We start from the raw sequence: 18049 nt of genomic DNA, 5'->3' as shown, positions 1-18049 counted from the left end.
TCAGCACCTCCCCTCCCTCTAGAATGATATATTTTGGGGAATATAAAAAAGGCAGGATAGAATATTTCCCCTAAAGGAGAAAAAGAGAAAAAAATTGGTGGAAAGCAGCCCCCATCTCCCTGCCATAGGGAAACAGCTTCAAGCTAAGAAACCTGAAGAGGCTGGCCTTTAGGAATGCAGATAGTGGTAATCCATTCAGAAAGACTGAGCCACCTATTCATAAGCAAAACGCCTTCAGCCACAATCCCCAACAGAAGGCTTGAGCTGGTGAGATTAGAAAAACAAAGACTCCAAAAATCTACATTCCCCATCCAGCTCCAAGGAGAAAACATGTTCTCCCAGCCACAATGGGAGTCAGGCAACAATAATTAGAATACCAGAAGGGTCTATGGAGATTCTCGGTCATCCAGGTCATAGTTATTCCAAATATGTTTTTTCCATGAAGCAACTGGACTTCCTTGTTTTTTCTTTGAAAAAGGGGTCCAAGAGGAAAAGAACTCAGACAGTCATGAAAAGGGTTAAAATCTGGTCAGCGGGTGCTCTCAGTCAATTGCAGGACTGCTTTGAAACCACTGACTGAAGTGTATTCAAAGATCAAGACCTGAATGTATATACGGATGCCGTACTCTCTTATAAGTGTGCACCGACAGCGTGACAACAGAAAAGTGCATTAGAGTTTATGGGAATTGCAAACCCTGGATGACTGCAGAGGTATGAACACTCCTGAGAGCCTGGGATTCTGCCTTTAAGGCAGGGGACAGGGACACATAGAGAGGCTAGGGCAAATCTCAGAAGAGGCATTAGGATGGCAGAACAACAATATAAACATAAGGTGGAGAACCACCTAGCAGACAACAACCTGAAGCAAGTGTGTTAGGCACTGCAGCACCTAACCAACCATAAGGGCAACACAAAGAACACGTTTAATACCGATGCCTCATTGGCAGAGGAGCTGAATATTTTCTTCACTCACTACAAGGTGAAAAGACCAGACTCCATAGCCTCTACTGGCTGGCCTTCTGATTCTCAGCCACTTACCCTGTATGAACATCAAGTGAAAGCTGTATTGAAGGCTGTGAATCCAAGCAAGGCTGCAGGCCCAGATGGGGTGCTGGGGATAGCGGTTAAGAATTGTTCTGATCAATTAGCCGGGATCCTGACAAGGAACTTTAACATCTCCTTGCAAACGACCTGTGTACCATCATGCTTGAAAGCAGCTACCATTGTCCCAGTCCCAAAGAAAACAGCAATTGAGTGCCTAAATGACTACAGACCCGTTGTGTTAACATCTGTAATGATGAAATGCTTCGAAAGACTCGTTCTCCAATATCTTAGGACATGCCTCCCACTGGACTTCGACAAACATCAGCTTGCCTACAGGGAGAATAGGTCGACAGACGATACCATAGCTACTGCTCTACATTCTGTAGCAAGCCGTCTGGAGAAACATGGAAGCTATGTCAGGATGCTTTTCATTGATTATAGCTCGGCTTTCAACACTATTCTGCCAAGCATCCTTATTGAAAAGCTGATTGAATTTTTTCCCCTCAATCTGTGATTGGATTAAAGACTTTCTAAGGGACCAGCTACAAACAGTTAGGGTTGGGTCTGTTTCATCCACTCCCTTGAAGCTTTGCACGGGCTTGCCACAGGGCTGCATGCCTAACCCCTACCTGTACTCACTGTACACATACGATTGTGTATTGTCTGACCCATCCACAGTGATCATTAAGTTCTCAGATAATACCACTGTAGTGGGTCTTATTACAGGTGGAGATGAAACAGCGTACAAGGGGGAGGTACAAAAATTATCCCTATGGTGTTTAGAGAACAACTTGCACCTGAACATCAGCAAGACAAAGGAGATGGTGCTAGACTTCTGGAGGAAAAGAGAGGAACCTGCCCCACTTTACATTGGGGGGGGTTGTGTGGAGAGAGTTTCCTCATTTAAATTCCTGGGAGTCTACCTCTGTGAAGATCTTACCTGGTAAGTCAATATAACCCAGGTGGCCAGAAAGGCCCAACAGAGACTCCACTTCTTCAGGGTCTTGCGGAAGAACAGGGTAGAACAATGACTAATGACCTTCTTTTACCAGTCTACTATAGAGAGCGTCCTCTCGCACTGTATTGTGGTTTGGTATGCTGGCCTGACAGCCACAGATAGGAAAATATTACAGAGGGTGTTGAGCACAGCACAAAACATCGTGGGCTGTCCCCTGACACCACTGGATGACATCGCCAGGGCTCGTTGCCTTGGAAGAGTGAGGAAAATTCTCAGGGATGACTCACACCCTGGTCGGTACCTCTTTACTCTCCTACCATCGGGTAGGAGATACAGGAGTACAGCCAGCCATACCAACAGGCTGAAGAACAGCTTCTATCCATGGGCTGTCAGGCTCTTGAACGGGAAATAACTTTATGTATGATTGACTTGCGAGGCTGGTGTGTTGTGCAATTAGCTCACATGATGTGACAAGATGGTGGGTTTGTTGTCACTGTGAGTTGGGGCAGGGCGGGCACGAAGGGAGGCTCAGCCAATCTCAATGTATACATGTTGTACTTTGACAATAAAGGTTCATTCATTCATTCCTATGTCAAAACTGAATAGCCCTCTCTCAACAGAGGGGGAGGGATACAACATCATCTATCTCCAATCTATAATACAGTCCTTTCAACAGTTCCAAGAAGGCTCCATACACATTTGCACCACTCAAGTGACCCTGAGGACACAGATAATCCTCCAAGTAGCATTAATGATTCTCTAAAAGAATGCAAATGAACTGCTGTCTTCAAGGAGTATAAATCTTTTCATTCCCTACCATCCAGTCAGAGCTGAAGAAGTTTCTTGGATGAGAAGTGAAATGTCTTCAAAGAAAAAACAAGAAAGTCCAGTTGCCTCATGAAAAAAGCATCTTTGGAATACTAAAAGGGCACACTCAAGCACAGGACAAAGTACATTTCACAAGGAACAGGCATTTCAGATACAAAGCCCCAAAAAAGTATAAAACCCCACCCACTCTCAACTCCATTTTGTCAGCTGTCCCAGAACTGCATGCTGTTGCTGGTTCTGCTCATCAATAAACAAAAACCTTCTTTCTTAAGCAGCCTCCATTTTATTTCCAGCATCTTAGCCTCCCTTTTATTTCCAGCATTTTACTCCCAGCTTGGAACTGGACCTGATTTTTTTTTCAACATGACTTTTCTCTTAAGTTACCTCTTCTTTTTGGATTTTCAAATTGCAGTTATAATAGTGATAACTTTTAAAAATGGAAAGGGATAGAAAAGCAAATAATTTAAGGGATTAGAATCAAACTGTGTTGGTGAAATTCTTTTTGAAATCAAAGGATTTAGTCTTGTTAGTCATGATTCATGTTAATTTAAATGGAATCCAATCATAACAATATACTGTGATATTTGATTGTATTTAAATGGATTTCCTCTTAAGTAAGAACAGCATTAGAGCAGAATTCAGTTTAAAATATATAATTCTGTGCAGAATTTCTTGAAATCCCAATGTTATGGCAGCCCAAGAGCAAAAAATGTAAATATACATAAAGTACAGGCTATTTCTAGGCCAATTCCTTCTGGAGTAGCAGCTCAGATAATATGGGCAAAACAGAACAATAATCATGGTTTGCTTGAGTGGCTCAGTGGGTTAGGACGCTGAGCTTGTCGATCAGAAGGTCGGCAGTTTGGCGGTCGAATCCCGAGTGCCGCGTAACAGAGTGAGCGCCTGTTACTCGTCCTAGCTTCTGCCAACCTAGCAGTTCGAAAGCATGTAAAAATGCAAGTAGAAAAATAGGGACCACTACGGTGGGAAGGTAACAGCGTTCCGTGCGCCTTTGGCGTCTAGTCATGCCGGCCACATCACCACGGAGGCGTCCTCGGACAAGCACTGGCTCTTCGGCTTTGAAACGGAGATGAGCACCGGCCCCTAGAGTTGGAAACGACTAGCACGCATGTGCAGGGGAACCTTTACCTATTCTTAGAGATCACATAGGTAGATTTTTCCCCCAGGACAATCAGCTCCTAGTATGGTGTTCCAGGTCTTCCAATAGTGCATTTATTGCCATTGTTCACTTTGTTGCTAGTCATCCTCTTCTATTTTCTTCCATTTTTCCCCAGCATTAGTAAACCAGATAAACTATGGTTTATTCCCTAGCATATTCTGGATTTAGAGGGCATACACTACTAGATCATAAACTAACCGTATGGACTGCATTGCCATAAAAAGTTATGCTAAAATGTGGTTAGTTTAGTTTGTGCATACTGTTTCGGCAAACAATCTGTTTGTTCTGATAATGCAGGTGATTTTAATCGTTTTATTTAGTTTAAAAATTATCGCCAGTGATACCAATGCCAACATCTCCTTTCTCAGCAATAATGGAAAATCACTAAATGCTCGAGTTTAATACTAAGTAGTATTTCAAGAAATTGGAGAGTTGGTTCACCATTTTCATTACATTTTACACTAAGTGTAAAAGAAAAAAATATCATATGGGGTAAAGAGGAAAAACTCGAGGGCGGGACAAATGAAAAGGGCGGTACCCAAACCGACCAAACAGGAAACTAGGAGATATTCAGAGGGCAGGTAAGAACTAAGAAAATACGTCAGGGGGCGTGGCCGAGCTGAATGATACGGAAGAATTTCGCTCTCCTGAAATCAGAACGTAGATGCGAAAAAACGCGCCTAAAACCGAAAAACGCTCAGAGGGACTGGAACCCCGGAGGATAAAGGGGGAGGAGTTTGCCTTGAATGATGAACAGGGAGGGGGCGTGGCGCTGGAGGAGCGGGTAGCGCCTCCGACACTGAAAGGCTCGCCGAGGGGGCGGGGCCTGGGAGGCCGTTGGCGCCGTTGCTGTGAGCGCGAGCGCTCTCTTCCGAAGTTCCTTCGAGAGCGGTTAGAGGTGGCAACGGCGGGCGCTCGGAGTGACCGTTGAGGGGGCGGGGCTTCACCGAACGCCCGGGGGGAAGGCGGCAGTTGCCCTGAGGGGGGGCTTAGCGCCTGGTGTGGTTGCCACCGACAGCTCTTCCTTCTCCAAACAATGGACGAGTCCCCCGTGATAGCTGGGCCCTGCCTGCCTGGTCCGGTCGCCATGGGTGGGGAGAACGAGGCTGAAAGCCGGCAAGGCCCTGCGGACCGAGCCAACGGAGAGTCGCGACTCAACCTCTTGGACACTTGTGGGGTGTGCGGGCAACACATTCAGAGTCGGCGGCCTAAACTGCTTCCTTGCCTTCACTCGCTGTGTCTGCGTTGCCTGCCCTCTCCTCATCGCTACCTCATGCTACCACCTCCCGCAGCCCCTTCGCCGGGCGGCGGCGGCGGCCCCCCCAAAGATCCGCCGCTGCCGCCGCCGCCACCGCTGCTTCAACCGTCCTCGGCGCCTTCTTCGCCGGTCTCCACGCCGCCTTCGCCGTTGCACTGTAATCCGGGTAAGAGAAACGGCGCGCTCGGCGGTCCCTGAATAGGGCGAGTGGGGACGGAGAAGAATATTTTGAGGGCTTGATTTTGCTCGGTGGTTGCCACCCAAAGGAATAAATAATTCTGTGCCGGGAGAGGAATTAATTGGCCAAAAGAACAATATTCCTTCCGTACAAGCCTTCCTCCTGTCCCTGAGAGGGGTTGGGGAGACGAGGCATCATTCTCACATCTTGTTAACACAGAGAAGTCCTGGCTGGGATGGGAGATAAGTCTTGGAGCTCAGCCATAACACAACTTGGATCCTGGTTCCGTGGAAGCCCTGTATTATGTCTACAATTGTTTAGGAGTTAGACCTCTGCTTTGTCAAAGTAAGCCGAGTATGTAGAGAGGCGGAATTGGCTTATTCTGTTTGCGGCCAACAGGCAAAAGATTGCATCCCCATGAGTAGGGTTAGTAGGAAAAGCAAACAATAGTCCTGTGATTCTGACCCTTTCAAGGCTGCGGAGGCAAATCCTTTATTGAAGGTAGAAGCTTTCCGTTCCTCAGCACAGTTGCGCTCTTGGACTGAAAACTTAATGGGATTTGAGAGAGGAGATGCTGAGATCCAATTTAAAACGCCGCCTTTTGGAAAGGAAACCATGATTGATGGCAACTTCCCATTGTTTATGCGCTGCATCCTGTGTTTAATGTAGGTGTGAGTCAGGAAATCCCAAGATGGCTTTATATGTTGAAGTCGAGTACTTAAGTTTAATGGCATATTCGAAAAACTTTATGCTGTTAACTTCTTCTAATGGTAGAATCGTTAGAAATCTACACTAATAAACAGAGGTATACTAGCATGTACCATATTCACTGTTTCATGGACTGAGGGTAAATGCCCTATTGTAAGACACCTCCAGTTGTGGGAGATTTCTTGGTACAGTAGTTTTATTTTATTTGTGTTATGTATAGGATTCTTTTTCTTTTCTCTTAGTTTCATTGGCTTTGGCTCTTTTTGGGTTGCCAAAAGAAAAATGCAGTGATTTTCTGAGACACCTGTACAAGATAGATTTTGTATGTGTAATTTTATTGCTAGATGACAAAAATGTACATAGCCTTTTTCTTAAATATTTGGCTTATGGTAGAAAGAAGAGGGAGTTGTGGAGGAAAGACTTGGGGATCTATGATGGAGTAGAATATTGATTCTTATTTGTATTACCGTATTATGAGTTTATTACTGTATCATTTTGGAATTTATTTCTATTACTCTATTACTGTTCATATGCCTAAGTATTTTTTGGTATATCACATGATTTGTGTATCTGGTTTTAGGTACTGAAAATTCTATACGTGCCTTTTATGCTTAATGTTAATAAATATGATTAACTTTCCATCTAACACTACATTTTCATTTCAAATATTTACACATTTAAAAGTTATCCTATTGATTCTTCTATCATGTTTTGTAGATTTTATGTCTTCGCATGGATTTGTCATATTCAATCTTAATATATTTGAATTACTGCTACAACATTTAGTTTTTCCAAGGATTCATATTTTAAACTTAATGCTAAGCCAATGCATGTGGAATTGTGAAGGCATTTTTTTACCAGACAGATCTCTAAATAACTTAAACTCTAAAATCTTCAAACTGTAGAAGATAATGTAAGTAAACACAGTTAAAGATCTGCATGGTAACAAACACTTGTTAATAAAATGTACCCTGTTTATGCCAAAAGATATAGAATCCCTGGAAATTAAGCAAATGTTTTAAATCATGCTAACTATATAATTAAGTATTAAGCACATATCTATTTGATAAATAAAATATGTTTGCAAACTGATTTCTTTGTGATGTAGCAAACATGTTCCTATTGGCAACCATTACAAGCTTCATAAAAAAAATTGCCTGAAATCTTGTGAGTTTTGGGCCAATTTTGCACAGAGGAATTTTTAATAATTTTATGTGATTTCATGTTGCTAAGATTACTTTAGGGATATTTTCTGATTCTGTTATTAAAGGATATCTGTATTAAGTAGAACATAACATTTAATAAATATTTTCCATTGTAAGCTTTAGAAATATACAAATCTTTTTCTGCAATTGCTTTTCAAAATGTGGAAGCATTATGTTCATTATATAATATAATATCTATGAGACACTGAAATATATCCCTACCCATTAGAAGGTCAAATTCTATTGGATGTGATAGAGAAATTGGAGACTTATATCTGGCCAGATCTAACTCTCTTCCTAGATTATTTTTGCTTCCTTTTTTGATTTTTTTAAATATATGAGGGTTTGTGGCCTGTGGTCTTTGTAAAGCACACATTCCTAGAAACCTTTACGAAATTTATAGTGAAATTCAGCAGCAAAACTGTTGATGTTTAGTAACAAGTTATTATCATCACATTGATTTGATTTTTTAAAATATGCATACATAAAAATAATATGACATTGACACTTAGCCAGCAAAAGAAAGAAAAAAGAAAAGGCTACAAAATATTTAAAAAATTTAAACCCAATTGCTGAAAAGTCTTCCCTATACCTTTGTTTAAAAGCAATATTAATTTAGATGTTTACAGGCATCACAAAATACCAGTTGTTGCAAATCAGTTGTAGAGGTGTGCAAAATAATACTTAAAACATTCCCCATGCTTTATTATATATAATAATAAAAGGTATGATGCAATTGCATTAATTTTAATGATGCCCAGAGCTCCCCTTTTACATTTTAATTCTTTACATTGCTCAAAAAATGCTTGTGTGGAATTTAAAGAGAGGGGAAAAATTGCAGCCCTGGTCACAAAAACACCATCATATTCTTTAAAGAATCAGCAAAATGTCATTGCCATTGGATGAACTACTTTGAAAACAATATATATATTTAAAACAACTATTTGTAGTAGTAATTTTATTATGAGCTATATTCAATAGAATATATACTTAGAACTTGTCTTGGAAGTTATGGTTATGTGAACAAAATTTGTATTCTTGGCAGCTAGCTTGCGTTCACAACCAGTTGAAGCATCCTGCAATGATGTGATTGCCAATCTTCTCTGTCATCTTCCTACAAGCAGTCAATGGAGAAGCCAGCAGGGAAGATCATAAGTTGCTTGAATAAATCTACCCCAATAGCACCCTCCTGTGTCATATGTGTATACCCTGTACTTCTTTTCCTGGCCTTCACAGGGACAGCAATTCCCCTCACCTCCCCCTTCCCCCTGTGTCACCCCAGCACTCCTTACCTGGAACTGCCTTGGCTTCCAATTTAACATGTTGGGGTTACAACAAGAAGCCTGGATTGCCATTGTTAAGCAGTGGGTTTACAAGACATCACATTTTATGACCGCATCACTTAGTGACAGTAAGAGGACTACATACAGGGCTTTTTTGTCATAGAACACACAGGAACAGTGTTCCGGCACCTTTTTTCAATGGATTTTCAAGAGTTGCGTTCTTTTCCTATTGTTTCCCTTCCTATCCTTGTTTGTTTTTGAAAACGCCCCACTGGCGTTACGGTGCAAGTGGGGTCCCCTCCAGCGCTATCTGCCTCCTCTAGGAGGAGCCATGAGGCACTGGAGCACCACAGCCAGAGTGTGGCTTGATTGTTTGGGTCTGACCATTTGGTATGTAAGCCAATGGTGGCGGTGGGAGACACATAAACATGGAGGCCATCTTTCACGAGAGGGTGAGTGAGCCTTTTGCCTTCCCTTACAGCATCCTAAAGAACCTGTATCCAAATCAACTGCAATGTTTGTTCATGTAACTACATTGGGGAGACCATGAAACGCCTCCGAACAAGGCTCCATGAGCACGAACTGGCCATCAAACGCAAAGAAAAACGGTCTCAGGTATGGGCTCACACTATCGAGCACAACCATACTTTCAATTTTACACAGGCCAGAGTCATTGCTCACGATATAACCAATGGCGGCCGGCTGTTAAAAGAGGCTTGGTTATCCAATCAGTATTCTGTTAACTGGCATATTGAGCCATTGCCAGCCTACCAGATGTTGCACCAACATGTATTATCATGCAGGAGGACTGAATGGATGAACCAACAATGACTTCTCAGCGTGAGCAGGGAGGCAGAGGACCATATGCTCTCACTAGTCTATATATCGGCGCAGCAGGAGGTGATGCAGAACAGACCTGTGGACATCAGGAGAAGGCATTTGACCAATGTGGACAGCACGATGGAGGAGCGACCAGCCGAGATGGCAACATCGCATGCAGAAGAGTCACTCAGGCGGCAAGATGATCGCGTGCGGCAATGCAAGCCATGGTATTTTCTGTGACACTTGGATCCAAGTGAAAGTTCGACATTTAAGATGCAGGATAGGAAGAGTATGACACTTTTGAACTTTAATGTGGAAGGAGATTCCTGAGAATATGGTAAACAGCCAAGTAGAAATGATGGCTCTTTAACAAATAAACCCAGAGATTTTGCCCAGGGCACAGTTGATCAGTGGTAGGATTCAAATAGGTGAACAGCCGGTTCTCTGTGTGGATGCCACTTCCAGAAGTCCCTTCTGGGCCTGGGCAACAAAAAGTTAGCTACTGGTTCTGCCGAAGTGGTGCAAACCAGCTGAATCCCCTCACTGCAAATGACCATTCTCAAATTATCTTTTTTGGACACATATGAAGACCCAGTTCTCTGGAAAAGCTCTAATGCTGGGAAAGGTAAGGAAAGAAAAGCAGGATTACCAAAAAAGGTGGATGTGCATAGCTACAGTATCATTGACCGATTTGAAAGAAAAGATTAGAGACAGATCTTGTTGGGAAAAATCTTGTGTGGTTTCTAGGAGTCAAAAATGACCTGTTGGTATATAATTAGCCAAAAAAAAAGATAATGCAAGCAAATAATGTAATGTAATCCAAAAAACTAAAGTGATACATACATTTATTATAACTATATGTGACACTGTGTTTCAAAAGTAGTGGAACTGAAGTGAAGGGAGTTTGTTTTGCAATCTTGAGGCAATAACAGTGATTGTTACTCCTAACTGCAGCTGTTTTTACTACCCTGGCTATTACCATCTGTCTTCTGTATCCCTGAAAAGAAAGGAGAAGGTACTAGAATCTTCTTTTCTGCTCCTCTGTACTATCCTGTGAAAATGATCCTAGAATGTTTTTTTGGTCATTGTATATTATTTGTTTCATTTATTTCTAAGTTGTGCTATGAGAACTTGTTATCCTGAAAAAATCTAAATAATTGAATATAATTAACTGAAGAAATTTTAATTAATGACATAACAATTGTTGGAACTTACCTAAACCATCAATGCAACTCTTCATTGAGTCATTTTCATTTTTTACTGAGATTAAAACTGGACAGAAACAAGCAGCAGAAAGACATTAGAGATTACATGAAATCAGGCCAGAACTGTCAAGTATGAAACTTTGGCAGCTGTGTGCCTCTGTGTTTCAATTTGCCTTTAGATAAAAGGGATGGGAGGTGTTACTTTCAAGTGGGTAGATGGAGAAACGAAGCTTCTTCGATTCAGCTGCAGACCATGGGAGCCTGAAGCCTTGTCAAGGACATCAGAAAAGGTGTGGATTTGAAGCAGATGGTTCCCATAAGTGGATTTGTTGATATGGATTATGTAAGACATTGGGGGTTTGGCTGGGAAGTTTATTGTTTAATGGGTTTGGGAACCTCAGAGTTTGCTTCAACATAACCACGCAGTGTATTCAATAAACTTTTTAAGATTTTCAGAAATGAAATTAATCTGGAGTTTTATTTGGATTCTTGAGCTGAATATTGACATTTTACTGATTACTGCTTACAAGATTTGCCATATTTTAGATGTGAGTACAGTCATAGAACAGTCAACGTCTGACTGATTTCCACTTACCCAGTCTGCTTACTGGCATTTTTGGAGGTATTCTACATATCTTTTTTAAAAATGAGCTCTGTTTTTAAAACTATTTTTGTACTTTCTTCTGTTGTCAACATAGAGAAAGCATAAATCACAAAATGAGGAATACAAACAGCCAGCTTGGTGGTTATGTCCACGTAACCACATCCCTAGGGGTTTTAATTACTTTATTGAGGCTCTAAAGTTATTCCCCAGGTCTCACAAGAAACATAAAGTCCCGAGTTTGCACAAACAACCAAGACACAAAATTAAAGGCACGTACAAAATTCAGTGACAAGGCACAAGTTCACAAAGCACAGATGAAGTCCAGGCAAAGTCTGAAATCCAAGCATGATAATCAAAGCCAAGGTCCAAGTCCGGAATCCAAGGCCAAATCATGAGGTCAGCAAACAACGTACAGGTTTTGAATCCTGAAAGCAGGAGTCACAAAGTCAGAGCACACACTCAGCAGGAAACGGACAGGTTGTCTCCAGCATTGTTTTGCTCCATGCATTGGGCTAAGTAGCTGGCTGCCACTGGTGCATCTCATTAGGAGGGGTGAGGTTGTCTCCTTGCGAGTAGCTTGCTGACCTTTGTTGCATCTCCCTCCTGCCCTATGCACCCTGGAAACCAGTGGAGGAGGCAGTTCCTCATCCCCACTAGCTGACTGTGCAATGTCCCTTCTCTTCCTTGCACTTCTGGCCAGTCAGGCAAGCCTCCTGTTTGCAGCTGTATCTCTTCTGTTTCTTCTTCAGCCAGGCATTTAGTTGATCGCTCCTCTGGCAGCCCTTCCAAGGTTTCTGGCCTCTCCACTTCTTGCTCGTTCATTCCTGCTACAGAGTCTCCTGCATCTTCCTGATTCTCCTCCATGCCCCACTCTAAAATCCACATAGCTGACTTTTCCTCATTGTCCAAGCCAGCATCCAGAGAAACAATTATAGGTTAAGCATCAATCTAGAAAGTAGGAGATCATGAGTGTCATGGTTCCAACAGAGATGATTAAAGCAGAACTCTGAGGCTTGAAAGTTCCTCAAAGAACATGTTTATTAGTTACAAAGTATCGGCATGGTCAAAGGTGAAACCAAATCTGAATACACAAGTAACAATTGCCAATTACAAAGTTAAAGTCTCACAAAACTATGCAACTACATCCCCCAATATACTTATTTGGCAGGCTTTTTATGCAGTGGCCAGTCCCTAGCCTCAGGAGCAGCAGATGACCTTGGTTCCCACGGGACAGAAGATTATTTTGACTAATGAAGCACCTGGGCAACCCCCCTCCCTCTGTTCTATGTGGTAACCTAAAATGAGAAGAAAAAATGGCTGCAGCCATGCTCATTGTAGAGTTGACACATGAGTTCTAGTCCCATCTTAAAGGTGAGAGCCAGCTGAGTGAACTTGGGCCAGTTACTCTCTTTTAGCCCAACTCAGTTCACAGGATTGTTGTGGGGAAATAGGATGAGAAAAATGTGTTGTATATTTTAGCTGCTTTAAGTTACTTGTAAAATAATAAAGGGATATAAATAAATATCAAAAGAAATGATAAAGATTAACATAGATGCAGAGTTGGCATGGGGAAAAACAAAGCTCGTTAGAGAAGCATAGATAAGGAATTGTATCCAGTGGCATACAATCCAGAGCTTTCTGATATTAGACTCACAAGGAAAGTGATGTTTGTTGATATCCCGCTCCCTTACCATATCCTACTTTAATTTTTGTGTAGTACAATCTATATAATCATCTTGGAAACCTTTGGAAGTGAGAAGAAAGTGAATTGATTAAAATTGCTCGCTTTTTTGCTGTGCTACTAAACATCTTCAGTGGAGTCATTATTTTAACCAGTATAGCCTTAAATGGGTTTATTGAATTGAACTGAGTTGAATACTTTATTTGACCAAGTATGATTGGACATCCAAAGAGTTTGTCTCCAGTGCAAATTGTATATTCTGCTTCTAGTCATTGGTGTGGGATTTGGAGTGTAGTTCTCAAAAATTTCGAATTCTTAATGTTTTCTGTATTTGTTTTTGGGGGTTTTTTTGTCTCAAACATTTCATTACAAGCCAAATAACATCATTCAGTGCATGGGAGAGTGACATTTGCTTGTTTGTTTGTTTACATATATTGTAGCTTGCCCTGCCAGTCTTGATAGGCATATGGTTTCTTCTTTACACTATTCCTGCGTATCTGGGTGTAAGGAAGTTGTGCTTTAAACTCTTTGTTTCCTTTCCTGACTTTTGATTGTATCTTTAAATTATATGTAGGTGGGAATTATCACTCAATATGTTCTGATGATTGATTTGTAAGTGTCAGAATCCGTTTATATCACATTCATAAATGTATGTTTAAAACATTATCCCCCCCCCATGGATTCTGCCATCTCCCGAGGAAGGAGGAGCACATGTGGATTCAGCCTGCCTTAGGTTATTTCAAAGACCAAGGGAAACCTTTTGAACTGGGGGAACAAAGGGAGGGTTAGAGAAGAAGGCATCTGGCCTGTCTCCATTTGAATCTTTAGAGGAAGAAGGCAATAACCATAAAGATTCAAAGTTCCTTTTTTCACACAAAAGGGATGACACAAAGTAAAATGATGGGGGGCTGACCAAATGGGGTTGAGGGAAGGGGGGTTGAACCGGGAACTCTTTATAAAGTTTCAATTTGTAAAACAATACCAAGTCCTGTCTTGTATTTCCACAACCAAGCATGTCCTAGTAAAAATTCCTTTTGGACTAGAACTGACTCCAAGAGTTTTTGTTTCCCTAAGACGTGGATTGGGGTGGGTCCTGACAGTCAGAATGTTAATATTTCAGGAACTTCCAAACATATTTTTGGATTGGTCTAAAATGCCAACAGTTTCCCAGTGAAAATTAGTTGAATTTCCGTGTTAAGAGATTAAGGAATTTTCTGAATATTAATTGATATTTGTGGCTGTGTTCTGCTAATCTTCTATATATATCCTATAAAGTTCAAAACTAACATGCACATAATATTTACTAAATTTGGATTGTAAGTTCCTAATATGGAAATCTCCTTGTGCAGAATTCTGCATAATATAGAAAAAAGTTTTAAGACTGGTGTTGAATAATTTATTGTCCAGTCACATATAGTAGTGGTTGCTTCTTTCGCTTGCATAGTTTGCTATTGCTTTGGAGGCTTTTTGTTCTATAGCAGATTTGAGGACTGCAGCTTTCAGGAGGTAGTAAATTAAAAATAGATGCCAAAATATTTATAGGCCTTCACATGTCCAATTGAGATGATATTGATTTTCCATGTGTAACGTTGGTTAATGACACCTTGTGTGTATTGCTATCTGTAGGAATTAAGCTGAAAAACTGAAATTTTTAAATGTATTTTATGAGGAAAAAATATTCACAGCAATGCTTGCTCCCCAAAAGGTTTTACCTTTATATTGCTGTTAATTTAATGTATGTACCAAGTTCAGAATTGTCATGAAAAAAATTAAAAACTAATATCTTCATGCCACACTTTTAGCAAAAATGGTTTTAAATAGAGCCTTAACTAGGACAAGTAACAAGCAGTTTCTAGTCTGATTTTGGAAAATGGAAATGTTGCCTAACAAACTGAAGAATACAAATGTGCAGAAAAGGCACAGAGAAATAAGACATACAAAGGGTCCTATAGATTTTGGGTTAATGGGTTTAATTATTATTCAGCTAAATTGTTGGAAAATTGATAGGATATTGTTGCTTTAAGTAATAAATAAAGAATTTATAAATAAATAGCATCTGTTGGAGGTTCACCTAAAAAAAGTAATTTAACTTTTGGATGTCAAGAAAAGGGGAGAAAACATTACACAGAAATTGAACTCTTTACTATTGTCAGGTCAGGTCAAGAAGGATGCAGGATGTGGCAAGTGAAGAAAGAATGGGTGTGGGCAACTTATCTGATCAACTTGCGATCTTGCTGACTTCCCCATTGACTACTTATGGGAAGCCAGCAGGAAATATTTCAAATTGTGATCATGTGACCATGGGATGTTGCAACTGGTTGTAAGTGTAAGGTGTCTGTCAAAGCACTTGAATTATATTCATGTGACCAAATGAGCTGTCTTCTAGGACCAGTTGCAAGTTCAGATATTTGCTGAACAAAATGGTTGTAACTCAAGTATTACCTGTAAGTAATTTCAGAACTGGAGAATATATTGAAATAGGATTGCTAGGTGAAAACCCATTAAATTAAGAGTATGTACAGTAAGATACAAGTCCCCACACCAATATGACATATATAAGCTTATTAATCATAATTGTCTTAGGGCATAGTATAGCAGGAAAGCAGTTTTCAACAATTTATTTTGCAAAATAATTCATTATGCTCATTTTTTTTACTGGTTTACTTTTTCCAGTACTAGCTTCAGTTTAAGTAAATTTTGTGTAGTGAATTATTGGGGAAAAATTTAATGGAAGTTTCCTCTATTGTTAGGATTATTTTAACGTGGTAAGATTTATATATTTGTTATCAACTAATTTTCTTTAGTATTACACTATGGAATGTAAGTTATGAATCAAATTTGGTGCATAAAGAGGACTGTGCAATGTTTGATATAAAGTTTGCATTAAATTCTAATATTTTCCCCCAGCTAATGATTTTGATATGGGCAAATATCTTTTCCTATTGTGTCACATGCATTTACTCAGGAATATTGTCAGTTGTAATTCTGGTAAGTCTGGAGAAGATGTTACAACTTACAGTAGTATGCCAGTAACTATCTGCAACGTATCTTGGAATATAATTATGGAGATATTAATAGCATCTAAGATTATGAATACCCTGTTTGGTAATTGAAATTTGTGAATACTGGGTAGATCAATAATAGCCTAGAAGTTTACAGAAAAATCAGAAAATAAATCAAAATAGTATTTCTAGGCAGAGTTGTAAAATGCATATTTCCAAATGGTTCAGAGGGTCATATTTTGACAAATCCATGGTAGAAGATAGACTTCTAGTGAGCAGCAACAAAATAATTTGACCAAGGCAGATATCACAATTTTGGTTGTTGCCATTGTAGCAGTGTATGTCTTACTTTGGTCATTTTTTATTTGAAAAATTATCCTACTGAAACAAACACATTTTCAGGGTGTTTTTTTTAACTCTACAATCTATAAAGTGGTGCCCCAAACATTCTTGTAATGAAGATTTCATTTTAAAAAAATTGCAATATAAATAATTAAGGTATTCCTGGCTGAAGGGGACATAAAGGGGGCATAAAAATATATTCCAGCTAGAGTCCATTCAGTGGAGGAAACATCTGAGATCCAGCCTTTAGGTCTATATCTTCCATTTCCCAAGGGAAGGCAAACAGTCTGCTGAGATTCTTGTAATATACTGTAGGTGATCAACAATAAGATATCGGTTTGGGTTTATCTAGTTGCTTGCACCTGAAATTAATCTCACCAGATTCATGTACCTGGGAAGGAGAAAAACATGGAGAAGGCAGCACACAGCTATGTCTCCCCGAGAAATGTTGTAACCTTACTCCAACACTGCGGGAGATAGAAGCAGAAATGCAGAACTTACAAGGGATGGCACTCCAGTTTGGTCCAAGAATAGGCTCAGAATGCCCAGCCACCACTGGCTCTACTGGCTCCAGTAGCACAACCAGTCTTCTTGTGTTCTCATGATGGTTTACTAGAGAAGTTTGGAAGAGAAGCAGACGAGGAAAATCTTTGTTACTCAGTGTGAGTTGTTTATGGGTATCCAAGCTGCAGAACTTTCTACAGACTGTGCAAAGGAATACTTTATAGTTTGTTGAAAGAATCTGCAACCAAATGGGCACTGGTGATCATAGAGAGCAACAACCCAGTCATGGACAATTATCAGAATTGCATGGGAAGGTACAGTATGTATTTTGGAGACCCCATCCAAGTAGTCACAGCCAATTGTAACAGAAGAATTAAGGTTATTTCATTCCTTGACAAAGTGGGTAAATTAGTAGACCAGCCTAATGCTGTGGACATAGTATACTTAGATTCAGCAAGGCATTCAACAAAGTAGACTACAACCTACTTCTTGGTAAACTAGAAAAATGTGGAATAAACAGCATCATTACCAGATGGATTTGTAATTGACTGACAGATTGTACTCAACCAGTAGTCCTTAATAGTACTGCATCTACATAGAGGGAAGTAAGCAGTAGGATGCCACAAGGTCCCATCTTCAATCTATTCATTAATGACTTAGATGAGGGAATAGAAGGGGAACTCTTCAAATTTGCAGATGACTAAGCTGACAGGAGGCTGAACGCCAACAAATTGAGACCTTTGAACTATGGTGCTGAAAAAGACTCCTGTGAGTCCCTTGGATTGCAAGGCGTTCAAACTGGTCAGTCCTAGTAAACTGATCAACCCTGACTGCTCTTTAGAAGGCTAGATCCTGAAGTTGAAACTCAAATACTTCGGCCACCTAATGAGAAGGAAGGACTCACTGGAGAGGAGCCTACTGCTGGGAAAGATTGAAGACAAGAGAAGAAGGGAACGACAGAGAATGAGGTGGCTGGATGGAGTCACTGAAGCAGTAGATGTGAGCTTAAATGGGCTCCAGAAGATGGTAGAGGACAGGAAGGCCTGGAGAAACGTCCATGGGGCCGCGATGGGTCGGACACAACTTTGCAACTAACAACAACCACCATAAAAGCTGACAGGAATAGCTAACACCACAGAAGACAAGTTCAGGATCCAAAAAGATCTTGACAGAATTGAAGAATGGGTCCTATCCAACAAAATGAAATTTAATGTGGAAAAAAAAGCAAGTTTTACACTTAGGCAAGA

The 18049-nt window shown here is 40.5% G+C and overlaps 1 protein-coding gene across 2 annotated transcripts in view; it reads left to right on the top strand.

Moving 5' to 3' along the window:
- The first annotated feature begins 4923 nt into the window (after positions 1–4923).
- TRIM24 (tripartite motif containing 24) overlaps positions 4924–18049 on the top strand; it is a 54092-nt gene continuing 40966 nt past the window's right edge. The window contains exon 1 of one of the 2 annotated variants that reach the window (XR_014026930.1): positions 4924–5434. Coding sequence is in view for 1 of the 2 variants with exons in the window: in XM_081331220.1 (XP_081187346.1) it covers positions 5047–5434 (388 nt within the window). In the remaining variant the exon portion in view is untranslated. The remainder of the gene's footprint in view (positions 5435–18049) is intronic. The other variant, XM_081331220.1, reaches the window with a different exon arrangement.

This window comes from Vipera berus (genome assembly GCF_964194415.1).
Source record: "Vipera berus genome assembly, chromosome: 6".
Classification (NCBI taxonomy): Eukaryota; Metazoa; Chordata; class Lepidosauria; order Squamata; family Viperidae; genus Vipera; species Vipera berus.
The sequence above is the reverse complement of the archived record's forward strand: the minus strand, read 5'-3'. Positions and strand labels throughout refer to the sequence as shown.